This window comes from Aquarana catesbeiana, linkage group LG13 (assembly GCF_042186555.1).
Source record: "Aquarana catesbeiana isolate 2022-GZ linkage group LG13, ASM4218655v1, whole genome shotgun sequence".
In the NCBI taxonomy this organism is placed as follows: Eukaryota; Metazoa; Chordata; class Amphibia; order Anura; family Ranidae; genus Aquarana; species Aquarana catesbeiana.
Window position 1 is genome coordinate 77639953 of NC_133336.1, and position 23086 is coordinate 77663038.

Below are 23086 nucleotides of genomic sequence, written 5' to 3' on the forward strand. Positions count from 1 at the left end.
TCCAGGTGCAGATACACTTTAACTTACACCTGAAAGTGAAACCACCCCTACTCTGTGAATGGACAGTGAAAGTAGAGGTAATCGGATGAAACAGATCCATAGGAATTCAACTATAATGATATGTCTGCGCTGCTACGTACCAGTTTCTGAACCAGCAGAAAATCTTTTTTATAAATCGCCATTCCCTTGTTGAAAAGTCTTTTCTCATTAGTGGACCACTTGTCAGACCCTAGAGAAAAAGGCATAAATGTCACACACTTCATTAAGACCTTCAAACGCTATATAGATGCCATACTTCACATTTTTCAATTTACTTTTTTTTATATACACATATCAATGTATGATACCCCAGGGGGCAGATGGGATTCAAAAACACAAATTAGTGGTTGTCAGCCAGGTAGATCATGATACAAGGGGTGTGCTTTTAAAATTAGTTGTTTTGGAGCTCAATACATTAAATGTGGCTTTCCAGGGGTTGATTTAATGTTAATGTAGGACTTATGCCCCGTACACACGGTCGGACTTTGTTTGGACATTCCGACAACAAAATCCTAGGATTTTTTCCGACGGATGTTGGCTCAAACTTGTCTTGCATACACATGGTCACACAAAGTTGTCGGAAAATCCGATCGTTCTAAACGCGGTGACGTAAAACACGTACGTCAGGACTATAAACGGGGCAGTGGCCAATAGCTTTCATCTCTTTATTTATTCTGAGCATGCGTGGCACTTTGTCCGTCGGATTTGTGTACACACGATCGGAATTTCCGACAACGGATTTTGTTGTCAAAAAATGTTATATCCTGCTCTCCAACTTTGTGTGTCGGAAAATCCGATGGAAAATGTGTGATGGAGCCCACACACGGTCGGAATTTCCGACAACAAGGTCCTATCACACATTTTCCGTCAGAAAATCCGACCGTGTGTATGGGGCATTAGGGGTTATAGATAAGGGTAAGTGTTAATTTTAAAGGCCTCATGCACACTGGACTTGATAAAAAAAAGGCAGTAGCATTAGCTGTAGAAAGCTGTAGAATGAGTTTTGCAGCTTTTTGCAGTAGTGGTTTTCAGCCTTTCAGCATTTGTGTATTTTAGCTTTTTTTTTTTGTTTTTTTTTGTTTTATATACTCCCACAAAAGATCATGGCTTAAAAACGCTAATAAACACAGAATAGCCAAATTTTTCAGCTTTTATCCAGAGAGAAAACGCCCCTGCCAAAAAACGCTAACAACAGCCTATGTGTACATGGACACATAGGATAACATGCTGGGGAGTTTACTGGCTGCAGAAAAAAAACACCTGAAGCCAAAAACAGCTGCTGTAAAAATATCCAGTGTGCATGAAGCCTAAAGAACAAGTTAAAGTACTAGTAAAAGCTCATAAACAGATATTCTACCAACAATCTTCTTTTTATTAGTCCACATTCCAGTTACAACAGTTGTGTGTTTAAATATGACTTGCTTGACCACACTACCCAGTGCACTCTGTAATCTAACACAAGGGTCGCCAACCTTTCGGACCCCACAGACCACTAAACTCACAATTTTGAATCCTGTAGACCGCTAACATGAATTTTACATGCCTTAGACCCCTTTCACACTGATGCGGTTTTCAGGCGTTTTAGCGCTAGAAATAGCTTCTAAATAATGCCTGAAAACCGTCTCCCATTCATTTCAGTTTGACTTTTCACACTGGGGCGGTGCGCTTGCGGGACGTTAGGAAAAGACCTGCAAGCAGCATCTTTGCGGTGGTTTGGGAGCGCTGTATACAGCACTCCCAAAAAGCCCTGTCCATTGAAATGAATTTCCAAAGCGCTTGAAAAGCGATTCGCTAGCGAGAATTAAAAGCGCCACTTAAACAGTGCTAAAGTGCCACTAAAACGAGCGGTGCTTTAGCGCGGCCGCAGCTAAGTTTAAAAGGGGTCTTATACACACAATGCTCCAGCTCTCTGCACCCTGTGATCTTTCCTAAGGACCTCTATTACAGAACAGCCTACACAAAACTAAAACCACCTTATTTGTCCTTACCAGAGTAATGATAATTTTCCAAGGGATGACCTTTGTGCCTGTTTGGCCTCTTCAACAGCAACTTTGTGAGAGCTGCCTGTTAACAGAACATGTAATGAAAAAAAAAATATTTCCTGAACAAACTTAATTAACTTTTTCAGCGTGAGAGAATGAGCTGTAGGCAGTAGACTGATTGCTGCAATAATAAATACAAAATAAAAATGTAAATAAAGCCAAAACTGTTGTTTTTGATTGCATAGTAATGGGGTTAGAACCTTTGTCAGCATTTGTATTGCTGTTTGTGTCCCTGCTGGTGAGCTTCACCTCCTCTCGTCCTGATGGCCATTGCCTTCAGTACACTAAATGGCAGATCCAACCTTTTTTGAACTGCTACAGGAAAAGGCTTTGAGGACAAAACTTCCAATGAGTAAACCTGTTCTGGAGACCAATAAGAGAGGACTTCCATTATGTTGGAGAGATCTACTTTAAATTCCTGATGTGTGATGATCTGGGACAGGAAGTGGAAGGAAATTTTCTCAATGGGACCCAGACAGCAACATAACCATTCCCTTCTTTATTCAACACCAAAATAAATGTTCTGGCTTTACATACACTAAAAATGTAAATTAATAATTTTGTTATTCCCTTCAATGGTGGCTTCTAGATTTATAACCTGTATTTACCAAAGCAAAAATCACACTGAAAAAGTATACACACTTACCAAGATGTCTCCCTTTGACTCATGAAGATAATGAAGTGCTAGCTCCTGATTGGTGCCGCCGCCTGGTAGGATGCTGGAACATGCCGCTGTTAGCAATTCCTCTACTGTCAATGGTGAGAAAGGAGAGTTAGAAATACTGATAGATTACCACTATCACTTTCAGAGTTTAAAGAAATACCTAAGCGACCCTGTCATTATTTTAAAAAATTCAAACAAAACAGCACTCTGCAAAGAAACCAATTATTTCCTATCTGTCCCATGGTACCGATCTCCACTTTATTTCAGTTTGATCCTCAGCACCTGGGCACATCCGGGTGTGTTGGACGCCTGGTCCCCAGTTTCACTCTGTGGTTCCATCTGTCAGCCTCCACACTGTCACAAGGGCCAACAGAGCAAACCACAGTGAGCAATGGAGGACACCAGCATTCAACACCGTCAAATGCTGAGCGTTTATCCGCAGAGTTTGACTCTTCAAAACAAGCGGGGTTCAGCAGTATGGGACAGGTTCAGTGCTTTTACTGCATTGAGACAATTTTTTTTTTAAGAGACACAGAATTGTTTTAAAGTCAGACTACCAACAGATATAAAAAATTGAAACAATATTTTTTTGTACCATTCAAGAATCATTAAACATATTTTAAATACTGCCAGTATCATTATAACTACCCAATTACATAATATTAACTTCCCAATGACATATTAATATTAATTATTATTAACCATAATACCCTTGGCGTGAGTGCCAGACCTCTGGGTCAATCTGTACTGTTGCATTTCACAAATGTAATTTTAACTGTGATGGTTCTGCTGTTTGGAAACAAACCCACACTTTATGTGTTCCAAAATACAAAGACTTCAAATTTTTACTGTAATTTTACTTTTAGAAGTCCATGCTGTGCGACAGGAAAATTGAGCTATGGTACAAGTTCAAACCAGGCTCAGGCTAAAATAACAGAATCACGGTTTTCCATCTCAGAGAAGTCAAGATCGCTTGTTTATAATGTATTCACGGAGCAGGATGGTCCACTATTTTGGCAATGACTTAAGCCAGCCATAGATGGTTTGAATTCGGACCAGTTCAGCAGGGACCGGCTGAGATTTGAACCATCTATGGGCAGACTATGTACCCAAGCCGATCCAGCATGTTGGATTTTCAACATGCGATTATTGCCAGCGGCTATAGCCACTAGCAATAATCAATTTGCTCTCCTGGCAGAAATGGCCTCCCCACTCCCTTCCCCCGCCGAGAGAACACAACAGCTTTGCGGAATAGATTCCCCCAACAACACTGACTGTTTTGATGGGGGAATAAAGTGATTTTCTTTCCTGCAACCCGTGGAAAGAAAAGAAAATAGCATCATTATGGCCAGCCTTAGTATAGAATCTAAAGGATTGTCTTTGTTCGCCTTTTTTTTTCCTAAATTCAAGCTCCCCTATGTACCAATATAGCATTAATGTACTTAATGTAATAATTAGTGCAAAAATAAGAACAGCTTTCCATTTATTCTACGCACGCTTACCTCACTGTCTTTAGGGCTGTTTCAAAACACTGCTCAATTACTTTTGCCTTACTTCCTGGTCAGACTTTAGGTCATGACACAGGAAGGAGTTGACCAGCTGAGGGTAGATGATGCAGGGTGTGTGCTAATGAGATCAGCTGGTCAACTCCTTCCTGGGTCATGACCTAAAGTCTGTCCAGGAAGTAAGGCAAAAGTAATTGAGCAGTTTTGAAACATCCATAAAGACAGTGATGAAAATCGTTCATTCTGTTCCAGAGAACATTTTTGGAGTCTGTCCCTTCGGAAATTTAGGTTTGCAAAGTCGTAATCGGATGTCAAAAGTTGTGTACACATTATACGAAAATTGAACAATCGTGGCTTGTACGGAATTTTTCTTCCAATTTTCCCATAGTGTGTATGGGGCTTTAGACAGGATAAAGGGTGGGTTGGATTGGTTATTGGATTTATATTGATGGCTGTCTTTCCCCTCTGTACATTCACCCCCTCGATTTGTCTTGATGGAAAAATCACAATGGCTGTCATTAGAACAGGAAATGAGGAGAAATCTTCCATTGGAGACTGTGACAACTATCTAAAGTAGGGGTTCTACCTTAGCAAGGGGAAATTTTCCATAAAAAAAACAGGACAGACTAAAAAAAAAAAAAAAAAAAAAGAATGACACACACTAAATTACCAATTTGAAGCTCGACATAAAAATTATACAAGTTTGAAAAATGTAATCAGAGTTCCATAATAAATATAATAATCCAATTTTTTAACAATGACTATTGAATTTGTTTACCCCCCCTCCCCGGAGCCTGAGATGATCATTCCCCCAATTTCAGCCGTGTGGGGAAATCTATTTCCCACATGAGCTTCCTGTAAAGGACTTCCATAGAAGATGCTGAAGTCAGCTTCTCCTCAGATTATCTGAGACTGCAATTGTTTAGATGCCAGAAATATTCACAGTAGCACACACACGGCTCCTTATATAAGGCAGCTTGCCTTTACACTAATGGAACGTTAGGACACTGATTGCTTCTGGCTTACCCTGGTTGTTCTCCAAATCCTCCCAGGGACACCACACCAAGTCAGCTTTGTACTTATCCACAGACGCCAAACTCCTGTCTCTGCACTCAGGAATCTCTGCCTGGAAGCGTGAACCGACATTAATACGTCTGGATGCAGAAAAAAAAAAAAAAAAAACACAAGACGCAACTTACTCCATCAGTATGCAGTAGAAAACAGAGCAGAAAAAAATACCTCCGAAAGAAACTAGTGCTTGTAAAAGCCTACTAGTACTTCATGCCCTGCCAAAGGCATTACTGTTATTTTCCATAGGATTTTGAAGTGTTACTAAACCCAGGACCCTAAACCCAGGTCTCCCACAGTACACAGAACATGGAAATGTAATTATTTTAGTAAATATAAACTGCTAAATACCATTTCTCATCAGCAGTCTTGTGACGTTTATCAGTTTCTGACTAAGCACTGGTAAAGCTTGTAGGATGAGTTTTCATTCTCCTCTAATTGTCCTATGAGGCTGCATGACTCCTGACCCTCCGTCTGGACAAAGCTGATTGGCCATGTGCTGATAACATGCACCCTCCAAAAAAAAACTAAAAACAAAAAACAAAACCAAAAAAAAAACACCTCGCTAGCAATACACACCAAACTGAACATGTGCAGAGTGCCTCCAAGGATTTGTTCTAGCAGGAGATGATTGGGGACAGTAAAAGATGGGGACGATCAGAGAAGACAGGATCAGCATTTTTACACAATGCTGGGGGTTAATCCCGGAGGCTTCACAGTGAGTATAACAAGCATGCTTTCCTGCATATACAGACTGATTTTACTGTTGTGGGTTTAGTAACATTTTGGGGTTGATTTACTAAAGGCAAATAGGCTGTTCACTTTGCAATTGCAGTTGCTCCAAAGCTTAGTAAATGAGGTAAAGCTTCACTTTGCAAATACCCAATCGTACACAAGGATAAAAAAAAAAACAGCATTTTTGCTTACAAATGATTGGATGATGGAAGTCAGCAGAGCTTCTGCTCATTTACCAATCCACTGTTCACTGCAAGAGCACTTGGAAGTGCAGTCGCTGTAGATTTGAGGGGAAGCTCTGCTGATTTATATCATTCAATCATCTGCAAGCAAAAATGCTGTTTTTTATTGTCCTTGCATGTCCCCCTACAGTGACTGCACAGTGCACAGTGGGTTTGCATTTAGAAAATAACCCCCAATGTGCGGCAGACAGACGCAGCTGGGAGGAGAGCTACAGACTGAAATAGTACTGAAGAAATGTCTGTTCTCAGATTCAAATAGCTTACATATACTGTATATACCACATCAGTGCAATCCAGTGGGATTTGTAATCCCCAGTTTTCTGAGAATACTGTTAGAAGACCAATTAACATCACCCTATCCTAGGTGGGCTGTTGGTGCACCTTGTGTTTTAGCGCTGCTTTAATTCCTTAGGATGCCCATGATAGATTTATCACTTAGATTTATGTAGTGTCACACAACCTAGGCTAGACCTTCATAGATCCCTATAGAGAAGCCAGCAGGGGGCAAGTGACAACATGTCTTGTATACGTATAGGCCCAAGCAATGTAAGTATTAGGCCCCTTTCACACGGACGGACCGTCTATCCGTTTTTCTTCTATCCGTCGACGGACGACAATGCATTCCTATGGGCAAACGGATGACCATGCGTTACCATCAGTTAACCTCCGCTTCCGTTTTTATCCGTTTTTTTAACGTACAAAGCTACGTCCAGATCCGTCAAAACGGATATTAACTGACGTTAACTGACAATGTCCGTCAACGTCCGATCAGTTAAGATCCGTTTTGAAGAAATAATTCAAAGTTCATACTTTGACAAATAAAAAAACAAAGTGAAAAAACCTTTATTTTAAAAAGGTTATGCAGAATAATAAAACTAAAACTGTTTTGAACATATCATGTGCTTTTGTGTCTTTTTATGCTATCAAAACACAATGAAATACCCAAATTAATGAATTAATAAATTTAAATTTGCACTGCAATATATATATATATATATACTGCCATGAAACTTCTCCTGATGGAGATAGAAAGTAGTCGTCAAATTGTTCACGCATGGCAATGTAGGATGGGTGGAGCAAGGCTTTCTAGGTAATTTCCTTAAATGCAAAGAAACTGCTGTAAATGGATGAAAACGGATACAAAAACGGATGAAAACGGATATTAACGGAACAGATGACGGATGAAGACGGATGAAGACGGATGAAGACGGATGAAGCAACGGATAAGAACTGATACCTTTTTAACGTGGCTAAACTGACGGTGCCCGTGTGAAAGGGGCCTTAGACAAGGCTGAGGCAAAGTGGTAACCACATTGTCTGAAGGAAGGGGCGTGAGGAGGGGGGTAGTCCTTCTTTACTACGCTCTTTAATTATGTCCTACGCTGGCCTTACATGGAGTAAATTTCAGCTGGTTCCTGATGAATTGGCTTAAATTTGAAGTGCGGAAGGCCCTGTTGTCACCCTCCTGCCTGGTACCCTGTGATCTAAAAATCGAAGCAGTCAGGTGGAAAACAACAACTGCTTCATCCAATCAGTCTGGATGTCAGAATACAATAGCCAGTGCTAAAGATTACTCCGTCCATGCTGTTTCGTGTGGAAGGGGGGGAATGTGAGAAATCTTACAGTGTATTGTTGGCTTTAGAGATTTAACAGGCCAGCAGACTTTATAATCTGCCAAACTCCTCTCATTGTATGATCAGCTTTGAACACGCTTACTTTAGTGTTACTAAACCCACAACAGTAAAATCAGTCTGTATATGCCATAAAGCATGCTTGTTATACTGCCTGTGGAACCTAAGAAGTTAATCCTACGCATTTTGTAAAAAAGGCTGTTTGATCCTGTCTGCTCTGATTCTCTCCTTCTTCCACTTTCCCCAATCCATCTGCTGATAGCACAGAGCCTTGGAGGCACTCTGCACATGCTCAGTTTGGTGTGTATTGCTAGAGAGTTTTTTTTTTTCCTTGAGAGGGTTCATGTGATCAGCACAGGGCCAATCAGCACTGTCCAGACAGATGGTCAGAGGTCATGCAGCCTCATAGGACAGTCAGAGCAGAATGAAAACCCAAAGACATGCTGGTAGGTTAATTGGATCCTGTCTAAAAATTGTCCCTAGTATGTATGAATGGGAGTTAGGGACCTTAGATTGTAAGCCCCTTGAGGGTAGGGACTGATGTGAATGTACAATGTATATGTAAAGCGCTGCGTAAATTGACGGCGCTTTATAAGTACCTGAAATAAATAAATAAAAATAAAATAATAAAATGAAAACTCCTCCTACAAGCTTTAACCAGACACTGATTGAAGTCACAAGACTAACTGCTGATGAGAAAAAAGGTATTTGGCAGCTTAGATTTACTAAAATAATTGCATTGCCATGTTCTGTGTACCGTGCAAGACAAGTTATAGTAAATGCAGGGTCCTGGGTTAGTAACACTAAGTATTGAAAGGTCGTGTATTTTACACTCTTTAAATAGGACTGCTAAAGGCTTTTACATTTACTAATGGTTTCATAACCTCCACATATATTTACAAAAATAGTTTAATCATTAAATAAGACTGTAAAAGGGAATGTACTTGGGACAGTGTTTTTGTGATTGCACAGGGTGGACACCTGGAAAAGTTTAAACTGCAGTAAAAGAAGCAGACATGGCCACATAGTTTCCACCTGGTTATTGCAGCATGTAATGTGTCCCAAAGGCTGCAGATATAATGATGACTATTTCCTCAGAAATGCTTTTAATATGCTGCACAGCCCACTCAGGGCACACAAACAAAAGGCATCTGTCACTCTGATGCAAGGTGTGTACATTAATTCGCCACGGCATAGAATTTGTACCAGTTCATCACTTTAATAAAAGTCACTGCAGCTGAAAGGGATTCGTTGTGCCTTTAATAATTTAGCATGCGTTTCTCTGTTCATGCAAGACTTTTTTTTTTTTACAGGCACTTAATTGTGCAATTGCCATTTGACCCAAATTTCCAGGGATGATTCGAGATGACAGAAGCAAAATGTAAGTTAATGAAAAATCCAAGTGCGTTTCCTTTCTTTTTCCAAGGTGGGATGTCTCGAAGACCTAGCGTAGGCCTTCACATACAGATTTTACATTCAGGGAAAATGCATTTTCATGGTAAATAGACTGAAACACCACTGAGCTTATTAGTTTAAAGCATTTGTTAACCCAAAAAAACAAAATCCAAGATCCTGTTCCCTTAAAGCATGTTACACCTAAAATACCTGGCTGATCCTGCCTGGCTATTCCCTCCCCTCTGCAAACTGACCACGGTTTATCATGGCTGCTGAGCCCTGACACTGTGGTCAGTTTACGTGATTCTGTCATCTGCAGCCTGCTATCTGTGTCCTGTGTCCCCTCTGTCCTCCTCCCCCTTCCCTCCCCTGCCTGTCTGCTCGTACTAGCGCTGCTCCACCTCCCCCCACTCACGCTGCTCTCAAAACTGCAACTAAATCATCTGGACCATAACAAGTGTCCTTGTGCCTGTGCTCAGCTGACTGTTGGCTCTCTCTCTCCTCTCTTCCTGGCTGATGTCAGTGGGAGGGCTTGGCCCTGCTCACTGGAGCTGTGAGCCCGAGAATGAAGAGAGCCGAGGAATCAGCTGAGTGCTGGGAGCCGAGCTTATATAGGTACAGATCGGACGATTTTTTACATAACACAGGCACTGGGACACTTGTTATTATGGTACAAAGGGGACAAGACAATTTAGTTGCAGTGGGTTAACAACCACTTTAATGGTTCTGCCCAGCTGGCACCTAGGGCTGATTATGGCAAAATGTAGCACTTTGTACTTTAATTACCCTTACTATTTATTATGTGCCTCCTTTGCGAGATTTAAAATAAAACTGAAGCTAAATTTTGTATTTCCCATTTTGGACAGAGAAAAATTGGTTAAAAACCAATCTGGCTTCCGTTAACTTCCGGTCTTGTAGACACAACAGGAAATGGGAGGAAATCTCTCCAAACTTAGACAGTTGCCACTGGAAGATTACACCTGTTTTTGGTGGCAAAGCAAAATTTTGACTCTTCCCTCAGTTTCAGGCCTAGTGACAATGATCACCAGGACAAACAGAGTGTAGTTTTGTAAAACAGGCAACAATGGTACAGCCTCCGAGGCTAGTCTGCTCCGATTTTCCTTGATAGAACGACAACTGGGCAGGACTTAGCCCAGGACACAACTGAAAATTAAAAATAAGATTTCAAATTGACACGGAGGGGGGGGCAAGCAGGCATCTTGTGGTATCTGCTCTTACGCAGGATTTAGTCAATAGGTTGATAGATTCAGATTCAGTTAAGAGTAACTTTCCTATATACTTACGGTTCAAGGCTTACTGGTGTGGCATCTCCCATTGCTGTGAGAATAGGTGGCATGTCTTCTCCACTGGCTGTAAAAAAAAATAAAGTACAGAGTGTAGTTTTGTAAAACAGGCAAAACAAATTGTAGTTTTGCAATACTGGGCAAACAAATCAAGAGATTGTCATCAAAGCCTTCTTACACGCGTATATTGGTATATTCCCCTTTCCCCCCTCCTACCCAACTTTAGAATCACCATATCCTTGGGATCAGTCAGCCAGCAATAGGCTGGTTTCAAATGGATGTTCTGTTTTTTTGTTCAGTTCATTAATGTTTTTTTTTTTGTAAAAAAAAAATGGATGATCAAAAATGGATACAGAGGTCAATTTTCACATCCGTTTTTATATATGCTGACATCCGTTTTTTACAAAAAAAATAAATAAATGAGTGAACTGAACTTCAAACACTATATATAGCTGGTTGTTAATGAGGCGGCCGGGAACCTGGCCGCTCCGTCCTTAATCGATGAGTCATCAGCTGTCAGCAGGGTTTCCCTGCTGACAGCTGAATGTACAAAAATAAAAATTGCCGGCAAAAAAGGTCCTTCGGGTCTAGTATGGGATTTGGAGCACCCCATGCCAAAAAAAAAAAAAAATGCCCCCCCCTCCAAATCCATACCAGATCCCAGGCCCTCCCTATGCGAATGGGTATCGGGTACATGGTACCTACCCCTACCCATTCACCAAAAAGGCAGTGAAAGCGTTTTTTGAGAACTCCTATATTATTAGCTCTGTCTTCTCACGATGCTGTCCTCTCGCCGCTGTCTCTTCCCGCCGCCTTCTTCCTTGCCGCCAGTTACCCGCTAAAAAAAAATTAAAAAGCTGCTGTTCTTTTGTTGCCGTCTTCCTCCATTGTGTTGTCATCTGCTGTCTGGCATCTGTTATATAGCTATGGGGTGCAGCCATCAGATGAGGTCACCTGGAGAGACCGCCCCGTGATGTCACAAGCATCCAACCCCCCATGTTGAGGGCATTGCGGCCTGGTATGGTTGGGGAGGAGGGCGCTCACTCCTCCCTTTCCTTACCTGCCGGGCTGCATGCTCGGATAAGGGTCTTGTATGGATTTTGGGGGGGGACCCCATGCCTTTTCTTTTTAAAAGTTTGGAGTGGGGGGTCCCCTCCAAATCCATACTAGACCCAAAGGGCCTGGTATGGACCTGGGGGGACCCCACTCCGTTTTTTCGCAATTTTTTTTTAACGGCAATTCTTTTTTTTTTTACATTCAGCGGGGAAGCCCGCTGACAGCTGATGACTCATCGGTTGTTAAGGACGCAGGGGCCGGCTTCCTGGCCCCCTCCTTAGCAACCAGCAGTATACAGTCTGTTTAATGAGGGGAAAAAAAAGGGTTTGAAAAACGGATGTCAGCGGATCCGATGTAAGCGGATCATCCGCTAACATCAGTTTTTCGTCCATTATGTTTTTTTTTAATAGATGAAAAAATAGGGATTCTTCCATCATAAAAACGGAGCTTAGTGGAGACGGATGTCAGCTAACATCCGCTATCTCATAGAAATACATGTCCGCCATGACATCCGTAAACGGATGGATGAAAAACAGACATACAAAACAGCCTTGTGAAAGGGGCCTTAGTCTATACCATGTTCTGTTGAATTTACACAGTTGTTCATCTTACTTGTTTGTTTCTATGTAGTTCACCTTATATGTTATACACATACTTTGAAGAATAAATTATTTGTGAAAGAAAAATTACAGTATTTAGAACTCAGATCCAGGAAATCAACACGCAAATTTTCAAGGAAAGAATGCTCTAACAAAACTATCAAAGAGGTGGACATCATAAATTTGTGAAAATATATACTGAAAGGTTAGCAGTAGCGGGATTTGCTTCCACTACTTAAGTCTCAGATGGCTTGACTGCCCAAGTTTCATCTGTATGGGGGTGTTTGAAAACTGTTTTTTTTTTTTAAGATCAGAATTGCTTCTTTCTTTATACAAATCTATAGGAATGCCTAAGAAGCATGAAGCAGAATAGAAAGAGTTCAACCTGTAGGTCAAAATGCACCTGCAATGAATTATGAGGAGCCAAGTTCTGACCTTTTTTTGTACACCTGACATTAAAGCAATACAACTTGGTCAAGGACCGCCCTAGCCTGTGATTGGGTAGTAAAGGGGCAGCAACACACTGGTGAAGTTAGTCCTATCCTCTCTCCTCCCATCAATCATCAGCTTGTGCACTCTGCAAAGTCTGCTTTACACCGTTGCCCTTTCTTACCCCGGTCTGAAGCCTGCTGTGCAGAGAACAATAGAAGACTAATATAAAGACCGTTTAAAATACAATTAGGAATTTTAGTTTGTGGAAAACTTGGTTAAACAGGAATATTTTATATCTCCCTTTACTTTTACTTTGATTTTTTTTAATGGGGAAAAAAGACTAGCATCCTGTACTTTTACTTTTAAAAGAGAAAATGCAATTATTGTATACAGTATACATGACAAAAAAGACAAATACAAAAGAGAACACTTACTGGATCTCAGCAGAGTTCTTGTACTACTCTTTGGAGTAATTGGCGGGGGCATTGAATGCGAGCTGGCTGACATGATGGCATTGAAATAAAGTCCAGACCCTTCCCGTACTGGGCTGAGGATAGGGGGTGGTGTGTAGGGGGGCAGCTCAAAGTTTTTGTCGCTCAAGTGCTCTGGCATCCGTACGGGAGAACGCAAGTGACTTTGATACGAGGTTATGTTGGTATACACAGGGACAACAAAGGTTCCGGGCTTGGGAGGGATGAAGAGAGGTTCGGGCCTTGGACGCTGTTTGGGTTTCCGAGACACAGTCTCCCCATCCAAAGGCAAAGAGGTTTCACTGGGCTGCAGAGAAAGAACAGAAAAATAAACATTCACTATATAAATAACAAAATAATATAAATTCTAGCTAGATCCAGCAAATAAACATATTTGCACTTATCTAAACTGTCAGTAAAAGGGTTGATTGTACTACACGTGTATTCTCTGTTTAATGAAGCAGGAACTATATAAACTACAGCTGATGCTGAAGCCCATATCTGCAATATGGAGGCTCTCATATATGCCTAGAAAGGCTAGTCTTAATCAAGTGTTAATTCCCTGGTGTCATTTTTCATGGAGTGTCTAACAAGCAATTCATAGATAAAAAAAATTAGCTGGAGGGCTTTGATGTCAGGTTTAGGTTGACCCAACAGATGCACTTTTCCATGTGTTGCTAGGAGGGAAAGCTGGGGCTGCAGCTTCCTATTACAACACTGAGACTGATCAGGTGGCTGTGATGAAGACAGACCCTTAAAGCGGGGTTTCATTCAAATTTTTAACTTAATCTTACCCCCTTCAGTTAATTGCATAGATGTTCAAATGCCGCACTAAATTTTTTTTATCGCTGTAATTACATTTATATTTTACTTTATTGTGGCACTTCCTGTCTCTCCTCCCATGGGAGTAGGCATGTTTATTGCCTTTCCCCGCCAATGGCTCCCGCCGCTATCAATTAAATCCAGTGACATGGGAGTGGGGGTAGGGCCGAGTCCCGCTGTCTGTGTCAATGGACGCAGCAGCGGCACTCAGGTGCATTACTGCATGGGTGCCCCTATGGAAAGCGGCTCTCCATGGGGGGCACCAGATGAAGGGGAGGAGCCAGGAGCGCTGGGGGGGCACCCAAGAAGAGGAAGAATGGGCTTCTCTGTGCAAAACCCTTGCCCAGAGCAGGAAAGTATAACAGCTTTATTATTTTTATTTTAAAAAAATTTGAACCTTTACAACCCCATTTAAGTCATAGAAGATCAGACTACATTTCTGTCCTAAATCCTGACTTAAAGAAATTAAAACCAAGCAGAGCTTTGATGTAAAATTCCATGGAGGTGAACGGTCTCACCTTTACTACAGGTTCTGGAATGGTTGTCTGACCAGCCCTGTGTCGTGTGACTATGACTGACTGCATGGAGGACTCCCTTTCTGAGGCTGCTGTCCTCTGCATCCTTTCTTCATCTCCAAGTTCTCGTACAGGTTCTATTTTCACAGGTACCGAAACCGGCATGACAAGAGGTTTCAGCTCTCCTTCCCCTCTAGGCTTCTTAGGTGATGGCACACCAACAATGTCTGTGCTAGCCTTTGAATTTTCATTTTCCTTATTTTTTGATGCATCTCTATCCTGAAAAAATGAAAAAAAAAAACAAAAAAACAAAAACATCAAGAGAGGCGAGTATAACACGGGTTATAACTGACTGGGAGACAAGTTGCCTCAGCAGGATCATTTCTAGTGCTGCTTTGGAAGTCAACAGTGTTAGCCCTTTCCTCACCAAAATCGTACCTAAATAAGTTATATTTGCTGCAAAGGAGTCAATGACGCTCAGGTCATGTTGCTTAAAATAATGCACCACTTATTGCTATTGATTAAATACATCTAAAATAAGTTTTAAAACTTTCAAATGTGATTGCTGCCAAAACGCAGCAACAGCAACCAAGCTGCAGACCTATACTCAAAGGTAAAGTTGCAGTTGGTAAAAGTTAAGTTGGTAAAGTCTAGCAGGAATAAATACAGAGTAATAGAAGGGCTGAAATACTTACCCTTATTCCAGGCTCCCATCAATGCTGACAACATGTATAAAGGCCTAGGTACTTGCTCATATGATCGCTGCTGAACTGAAACTTCAGTCACTCTGATCCTCTACTTTATCAGAGGTCAGAAGGCCAAGGGCTCAGGCTTCCACACATGGGCAATCCTCAAGGATGCATGGATCAGCACTAAAAAAAAGCAGTTTCTGGATACAAGATTACACATATTTGAAATTCTAGTTTGCCAGGTTGTGTTGCAGCTCTGATGTGTGCTTTTGTGTATGAGGCTGGATTCACACCTATGCATTTTTAGTGCTTTTTGCATTTTGCACTACAGAACGTTTTCCATAGGAAACCGTTTTAAATAGACTGTAGAGCAAATCTGCAAAATGCAAAAAGCACTAAAACTGCATAGGTGTGAATCCAGCCTGACTGTTCCTTTTACCACCTGCATATGGTGCAGCATGTATGAAAACCTTGCCTCCCTTTTTCTATGTTCTTTTAAAGGTCCATAATAAATCAACATGATTGGCAAGGACATCTTTGTATAGATCTAAAACAATTCAAGCTGCCAGATAAGAGTTGAGCTGGCCCTTCAACTCATGTGTGGCCATCTCTGGTCAACAGAAGTTTGACTGTTAGATCGATTTCTGTCAAATGGGCAAGTTGGAAAATGTTTGTCAATCAGCAGCTGCAGCCCCTGATCAACGTATTGTGAGAGTGGAGGGTTCCGCTGTCAGAATGCAAAAGGGTTGGTAATCCTAATGGCAAATAAACTGTGCACTTTGCAATGTGCAGTTGCTCCAGAGCTTAGTAAATGAGGGGAAGCTCTGCTGACTTCCATCATTCAATCATGTTGCAAGCAAAAGTGCTGTTTTTGTTATTTTCCTTCCATGGGATTGGATAATTCTTTGCAAACTGAAGCTTCACCTCATTTACTAAGCTCTGGAGCAACTGTGCTTACAAAGTGCACAGTTTATTTGCCTTTAGTAAATCAACCCTAAAGGTCCCAGTGAAGAGGGGGAATTCCTCCATCCACCTTGCTTGTGTGGATGGAGGACATCACCTATGGCCAGTTTTCAGAGTAGAGCCAATCAGTGTTAGGTAGCGTTGGTTTTAAGGTAAGATAACAAAAACAGTACAGTGTGCAATTCACTGTATATCAAATTTACTTATAATTTATCCCTTTGTCATGTTTGCATTGTTACAATTCTATTATTGTTGTTAAATGAATCTACTGAAAAAAAAAAAAAGTTCATACCTACAGGTATATACTGCCCCTCACAGTGATCACAGTACTCCGATCACATGTGTTTTGATTAAGCGTTATCTGCATGGAACGCATTAACATTCTTATCTCCTGGTGCTCGCTGTGCTGTATATGTTTCTTTTTGTTGATCACTACAATAAAGATTGTGGCATTCTTCCAGATTGTGCAGCCATTCATCCATTTTCCCCTAAGTTCTCTGGGTCAGGGCATCATCCAGGGTCAGCACCTACTGGGATGCTGACCATGATAGGACACAACCATGTAGACCAGGAGTAGGCAACCTCGGCCCTCCAGCTGTGGTGAAACTACAAGTCCCATAAGACATTGCAAGACCCTGACAATCACCGATATGACTCCTAAAGGCAAAGGCATGATGGGATTTGTAGTTTCACCACAGCTGGAGAGCCGAGGTTGCCTACCCCTGATGTAGACCCTGGGGCCTGTGGATTTTCTTGTCTGACACAGATCAGCCTCAGCTATTGCCTCTGACCTTGTAATTTGCCACAAAGTAATGTTGGAGTCTGATCACTGCAGGAGAAAAGAATGAGGAGCCTGCAGCAGACCAGACATCTACTAAATCTTGGCAGAGCCACTGGACAGAAGCTTAAAGTGGTTATAAACACAAACTTTTTTTTTTTTACCTTAATGCATTCTCTGCCTTAAAGAAAAAAAAAAAAAAAACCTTTCCAATACGTGTTCCCCAGCCCACTCTCTAAGGATTTACCTTAGCCCTCTCTTGATCCAACACTGTTCCCGTCTGCAGCGCAGCTCTCTCATGAGACAGTCGTGGGTGCCTAGACTCCTGCTAGGCTCCAGTCTAATTCTGTGAGCTACTCTGTGTGTGTCTAAGGACGTACAACTAGGGGTCGACCGTTATCGTTTTTTCGGCTGCCTTTGAGGCTGATAGCCAATATTCTGTATATTTAAACTTTATATTTTTACACTGTCCTTTTAAAAAAAATATATATATTTTTTAATCACCGTTCTTGCTGTCATAAGGAGTGTAAACATCTCTTGTGACAGTAATAGGCAGTGACAGGTACTCTTTATGGAGGGATCGGGGTCTATAAGACCTCAAACCCCTCCTCTGCACTTGAAAGTATTCAAAACATCAAGATCTGTGTTTTTGAATATTTATTATTTTTTAAAACTGGCGCCTTAAAGATGCCAATGTTCCAGAAGTGATGTCATGACATCTTCCGGGTTACTAGATCCGAAGCTTTGTTTTTATCTTCAGGCCAGCCGGTGGACCTGCCAGCTGGTTGCTCGGGCCTCCCGTGGGTGGGGCGGCAGACCCGGGTGGGGGGTTGGGGGAAGAGTTGTCCCCTCCCACTGCTTGTAGTAACAGCTGAGCCCCATCAGTTATTACAAGAAAGCCGACCGTCCGCTCTGAAGAACGGTACCGGGGTGATGGCTGCAGCTGCAGGGTGTGATCACCTCGGTACAACCCCTTGAAGCAATATCAGTAACATCGATAAGCTTGTGACCAATACTGATGCTTCAAAAAAAAGTCAATATGACCCGCTGATAATCGGTCAACCCCTAGCGTACACAGCCCAGCTCGGGATTGTGCCCGCACGGGTGCCCTCTATGCACACAGCTTGCTAAGGAGGTACAGGCAGGGACAGAGAAACAGACAGCACCAGCGAGGTATCCCCGAAGAGGAGGATCTCTGTAGAATACCATTGCACAGAGCAGGTAAGTATACCTTGTTTTTTATTTCATTTAAAAAAAAAAAAAAAACAGCTTTTATGACCACTTTAAAGCAGTAAAACTTTTGTATAAAACAAAACAAAAACAAAAAAAACAAAACTTCTTCCTGCAAAGTAATGTCATAATATGCTAGTATGCACCACATACTAGCACACTATAAAAGACTTACCTTGAAACAAAGCCCTCCAGCGGCATGCTGTCACCACTAACAAGGCTTTCAACTTCACCCGATCTTCCTTCCAGATTCGCAGGTTCCGGGCCGTTTGATTAGCTGAGCCGCGATGACGTCACTCCTGCACATGCGCATGCAAGTCACAGCCGCAGCACAGAGTTCTGAAGGGACGCCACGTGACATCACTGGCTGCACAAATAGTGAATATCTCCTCCTACACAGTGCATGTTTAGGAAACACTCATGTACCTACAGGCAAGTTTTATTATAAGCTTACCTGTAGGTACAAGTGTCCAAGCAGTGTTTACTACCACTTTAAGGACTGTGTTTTAATGATAACATTCTTTTAACTATACAGTTGCTGTAAATTGTGTATCAGGAATTGATTCATGCAGACCTGTGAAGTTACTGAAAGGTCCAACTTTAAGCCGATGAGGCCCCTTCATGAGCAGCTGGTTCACTCAGGGCTCATTACCACTTGTGTTAGCCCTCTGAAGAGCAATCCACAGTAGATTGTTTGACCAAGGTCATTTAACAGGTGGTAAGGAGGTTTGCTGCAAAAGCCTGCACCACAACTGCGTAAATTGCACGTGGTTGTTGGGCAGCTGTGACGTGGCCCCGGTCGTTTGAATAATTTGAACGTGACAGGAGGAGATTTCCATGCTGCAACACAAAGCATCACAGCAGCAGCCTGTGTTAACCCCGATATGGCTGCCTCTGCAGCTTCGAGGAGTAGTTAAAATGCGGCTCAACCGCCTGTTTTTACTGCCCCCTTACTGCAAGTATAAACTGGGCCTCATTGTTCTACTAAATTCTGGTTTGAAGATATTAAACACACAAGCCAGCTCCTTATTGTAAATGACTAAGACAGGAAATAAGTAATAGTTGTTTCAGATAAAAGAGTGACTGTACATCTGTATAAAGAGAGAGAAGACTTTCTCAGATACTTTATTATTATTTCTCTCTGGGCCGAGGCCAGAAACATGTGAAAACGCATCTCCTTCACGTGTTCCTCATTACCCCAGAGTTTCATGGCTGCATCTATTTATATCCTTCTAGAGATTTCGTCTCGCTCTCACATTCTAAGACAGCCAGCAATGTACCAGTAAAGCCTCGGCTCTGCCACATAACATGGACATGACAGGCCGGGCTATTTAGGACCGGGGAACTAGCTGAGGGTGACCACGGCTGCTAACAGTATGAACAAATGTAGGCGCTTCACGCCACTTCCTGTCCTCAGACATTTAACCACTTCAATACCGGGCACTTTCCCCCCCTTCCTGCCCAGGACAATTTTCAGCTTTCAGCGCTGTCACTTTTTAAATGACAATTGCGCGGTCATACAACACTGTACCCAAACTAAATGTTTATCATTTTGTTCCCACTAAAAGAGCTTTCTTTTGGTGCGATTTGATCACCTCTGCGGTTTTTATTTTTTGCTAAACGAATAAAAAAACACTGAAAATGTTGAAAAAAAAAAAAAGTTTTTCCTTGTTTTTGTTATAAAATTTTGTAAATACGTTTTCTCCTTCACTGATGGGCACTGATAAGGCGGCACCAATGAGCTGGCACTGACGATGGGCACTGGGCACTGAAAGGCTGCACTGATGGTTACTTATGGGTGGCACTGACAGACGGCACTGCTGGGCACTGAAAGGCGGCACTGATGGTTACTTATGGGTGGCACTGACAGACGGCACTGCTGGGCACTGAAAGGCGGCACTGATGGCTGGCACTGGATTTCACTGATAGGCATCACTGGCAGGCATTTTTCAATAGTACTGATTGGCAGCTGCCTGGTCACTGATTGGCATTTCCCTGGTGGTCCAGTGTGGTGGCCATCCCTGGTGGTCCTGGACGGACATTTGAGGGGGGCTGTGCTGATAAACAATCAGCACAGACCCCCCGTCAGGAGAGCAGCCGATCGGCTCTCTTCTACTCGCATCTGTCAGACGTGAGTGAGAATAAGCCAATCAATGGCTCTGCCTGTTTACATCGTGATCAGCTGTGATTGGACACGACTGACCACATGGTAAAGAGTCTCCGTCAGAGATTCTACTTAGATCGGAGTTGTGGTGTGTCAGACTGACACACTGCAAAACAACGATCGCTGCGATGCGCGCAGCGGCTTGATATCCTGGCGACGTCACATGACGTCCGGTCAGGATATCGCAACCACTTTGCCGACATCATATTGCTATATGACGGGCAGCAAGTGGTTAAAGCGCACCCAGAAACAAAAATTATTTATTTGTGGATTGAGAATGGAATGGTCAAACCAAACATGTAATACCAATCAGCTTACCAACCATTAGATGTGGCGACAGCATTAGTTTACATTTCTTAGACTTTTCTCTTCCTATTTTCACCTGGTGATCTGGCCAATAAAACGCCTCCTAAGTGCCTCCACTCTGGATGAAGGAACACAGGAGGCACCTTTGAATAGCAGCATTGTCAGTATTGGGGGAGGAGAGTGTTGGATATACTAGCAGATTTAGATACACTTAGGGCCCTTTCAAACGGCTTTGTAGCAAAATAGGGGTAAAAACTCATATGCATTTTTACCATGATTTTGCTGTGTTTCAGATGCGTTTTCAGTGCATTTCTGGCTTGCCTGCACCTATGAAAAATAGACATGTGACAAAAAAAAACACAGCAAAAACACAAATCGCGGTGCGTTTTAGTGCGATTTTGCAGCGATTTCCATTAATTTCAATGGAAAGCTGCTTTTTTGGTGCAGTTTTCAAAACTGCACCATGCAGGGCTTTTCAAAACACACCGCACCCACAGCGCAGTGGTGTGAAAAGTAGAGTGGATTTGATTTAAATCAACTTGTTTTAAATCATAATGTCTAAAGAGCAACTGTCATCTCTGTCCTGCTCCTCCTCTGACCCGCTGTTGACTCACCGACAGTCCCATTCACTTTAATGGGTCGGCTGGTGATGTGGCAGTGACACAACAAGGTGAGGGACGTGGCGGCAGCAGGTGAGTGGATGCCCGCTAACAGGCGCTGCCATGATGGATCTGAAATGACAGGTGCTCTTTATATGTAAGCACTTTTTCTTGCTGGTAGTTAGAATCTTTAAATATTTGCAAACAAAATGAAGGTTTTCTATTTAGAATAATAAGCTGTCAGACTAGAAAAACAGCGATATCAGAACCGGGTCAATCATACAGTTTGTAGTGTACATAGATTTGCAAAACAAAGGAATATTCCTGAACTTTGTTTTAGCTCATGGTTACTGTGACATTGAGTGAATGCATCAATGCAGTGCATGTTATCTCAGCTTGCAGAGCTTGGATTCATTGAATTAGTTTACCAAAAATGTAAATATTGCAGAATATACAGCCTTATGCTACATAACAAAGCTCCATTTCATGCTGAAGAAACTAAATTATTAACATATCTTAAACAGAAAACTATCTTTAGATAGATTTTTACTCCAAAAGCATTTTATTCAAATAAATTTGATTTAAACAAAAATCGATTTAAATAAAAAAAATCCGATTTTTTTGATTTCTTCTTTTTTTTAAATCATCGATTTTTTTTCCAGCCTGGTGAAAAGTCCCATAGGATTTAAAGGGAAACATTTTTCTTGCAAGGTAAAAACGCAGGAAAAACATATTCATGTGAAAGGGGTCTAACAAATAGAAGCCAAACCCCAGCTCACACTTCAGTTACCACAAACATTTTTTCTTCCTTTTTGGGATAAAGGTCTTGCATAAATACATAAAAGCTGATCCCTGTCAATGCCAAATGGCTTGTCTTATCTCTGTAACTGCTACATTTGCAGGAGAGTTTGTTCCTTTGAAAAACCACAGACTTACTGGCTGGATCACCAGCTGAAAATAAAGGAAAGAAAGCCTACAAAAGAAAACTAAAAGCAGCAATCACATCTAAAAATTGGCAAGATGTAATATAGTAATTGTTTGCTTTTTGGTTTACTATTGCTTTAACTGTCTGTAAAGATGGCATTGTATTAGGGAGCATTGTTCTTACTTACTATCAATGTAAGTGCTATTCTTCCCATTGATTCCCGATGAATTGGTTTTAGCAGTAGTTCCCTGAGGCCTAAACATTTTAGCAAGAGCTCCTCTGGGGTAAGGAGGCTGAGAAAAGCTGGTCTAACCCTTACCCACTATGTAAAACAATCAAATCCATTTTGTCTAGAGGCGGACTTTTAACCTCTTTACATTGGCCCAATGCATATATGTGTCCTCTTGGCGTGTGGGCCTCAACTCCGAGCAGCTGCATATATGCATGCCTGAAGGTAAATGGAGCTGTGCCCTGTGCACTTCCAGTGGCTAATGGAAAGCTTGGGATCGGGAGCGTTCCGATCACGGTGAGAGCCAATAACAGTGGTCACATGATCAGAAATCCAGCCTCCCGGCATCAGAAACCTCTTAAAGGGCCAGAAGGTGCCGGCGTTAATTATTTTTTTGGCCCCTTATATTTATATATTTTTAGAAGAAATTATACATAGATCTTAAATATTTAATAAGCACCTCCCACACACACACACGTGTAGGTGTGATGGTCAGGTGTTCACAAACACTGAGGGCTCAGTTCACCACAAGTCACATGACATGTGAGACCCCAAGTCACATGACATGTAAAATCCCATGTTAGCCAATAAGAGCTGTCTTAATTAGCACTACTGAAGTCGCTCCAACTTTCGAGAAAGGTTCCTGTACAACTTCAAGGCGACTTCTAGCTGACTTGTGCCCAT

The 23086-nt window shown here is 41.9% G+C and overlaps 1 protein-coding gene across 2 annotated transcripts in view; it reads right to left on the reverse strand.

Moving 5' to 3' along the window:
• The window catches only part of MIDEAS (mitotic deacetylase associated SANT domain protein), a 144970-nt gene that overhangs the window by 17396 nt on the left and 104488 nt on the right, over positions 1 to 23086 (reverse strand). For both annotated transcript variants that reach the window (XM_073608873.1, XM_073608872.1), the window contains exons 3-9: positions 14523 to 14798; positions 13147 to 13489; positions 10626 to 10692; positions 5277 to 5404; positions 2728 to 2831; positions 2028 to 2103; positions 141 to 229 (exon numbers count right to left, since the gene is read on the reverse strand). In XM_073608873.1, the coding sequence (XP_073464974.1) occupies positions 141 to 229; positions 2028 to 2103; positions 2728 to 2831; positions 5277 to 5404; positions 10626 to 10692; positions 13147 to 13489; positions 14523 to 14798 (1083 nt within the window). The remainder of the gene's footprint in view (positions 1 to 140; positions 230 to 2027; positions 2104 to 2727; positions 2832 to 5276; positions 5405 to 10625; positions 10693 to 13146; positions 13490 to 14522; positions 14799 to 23086) is intronic.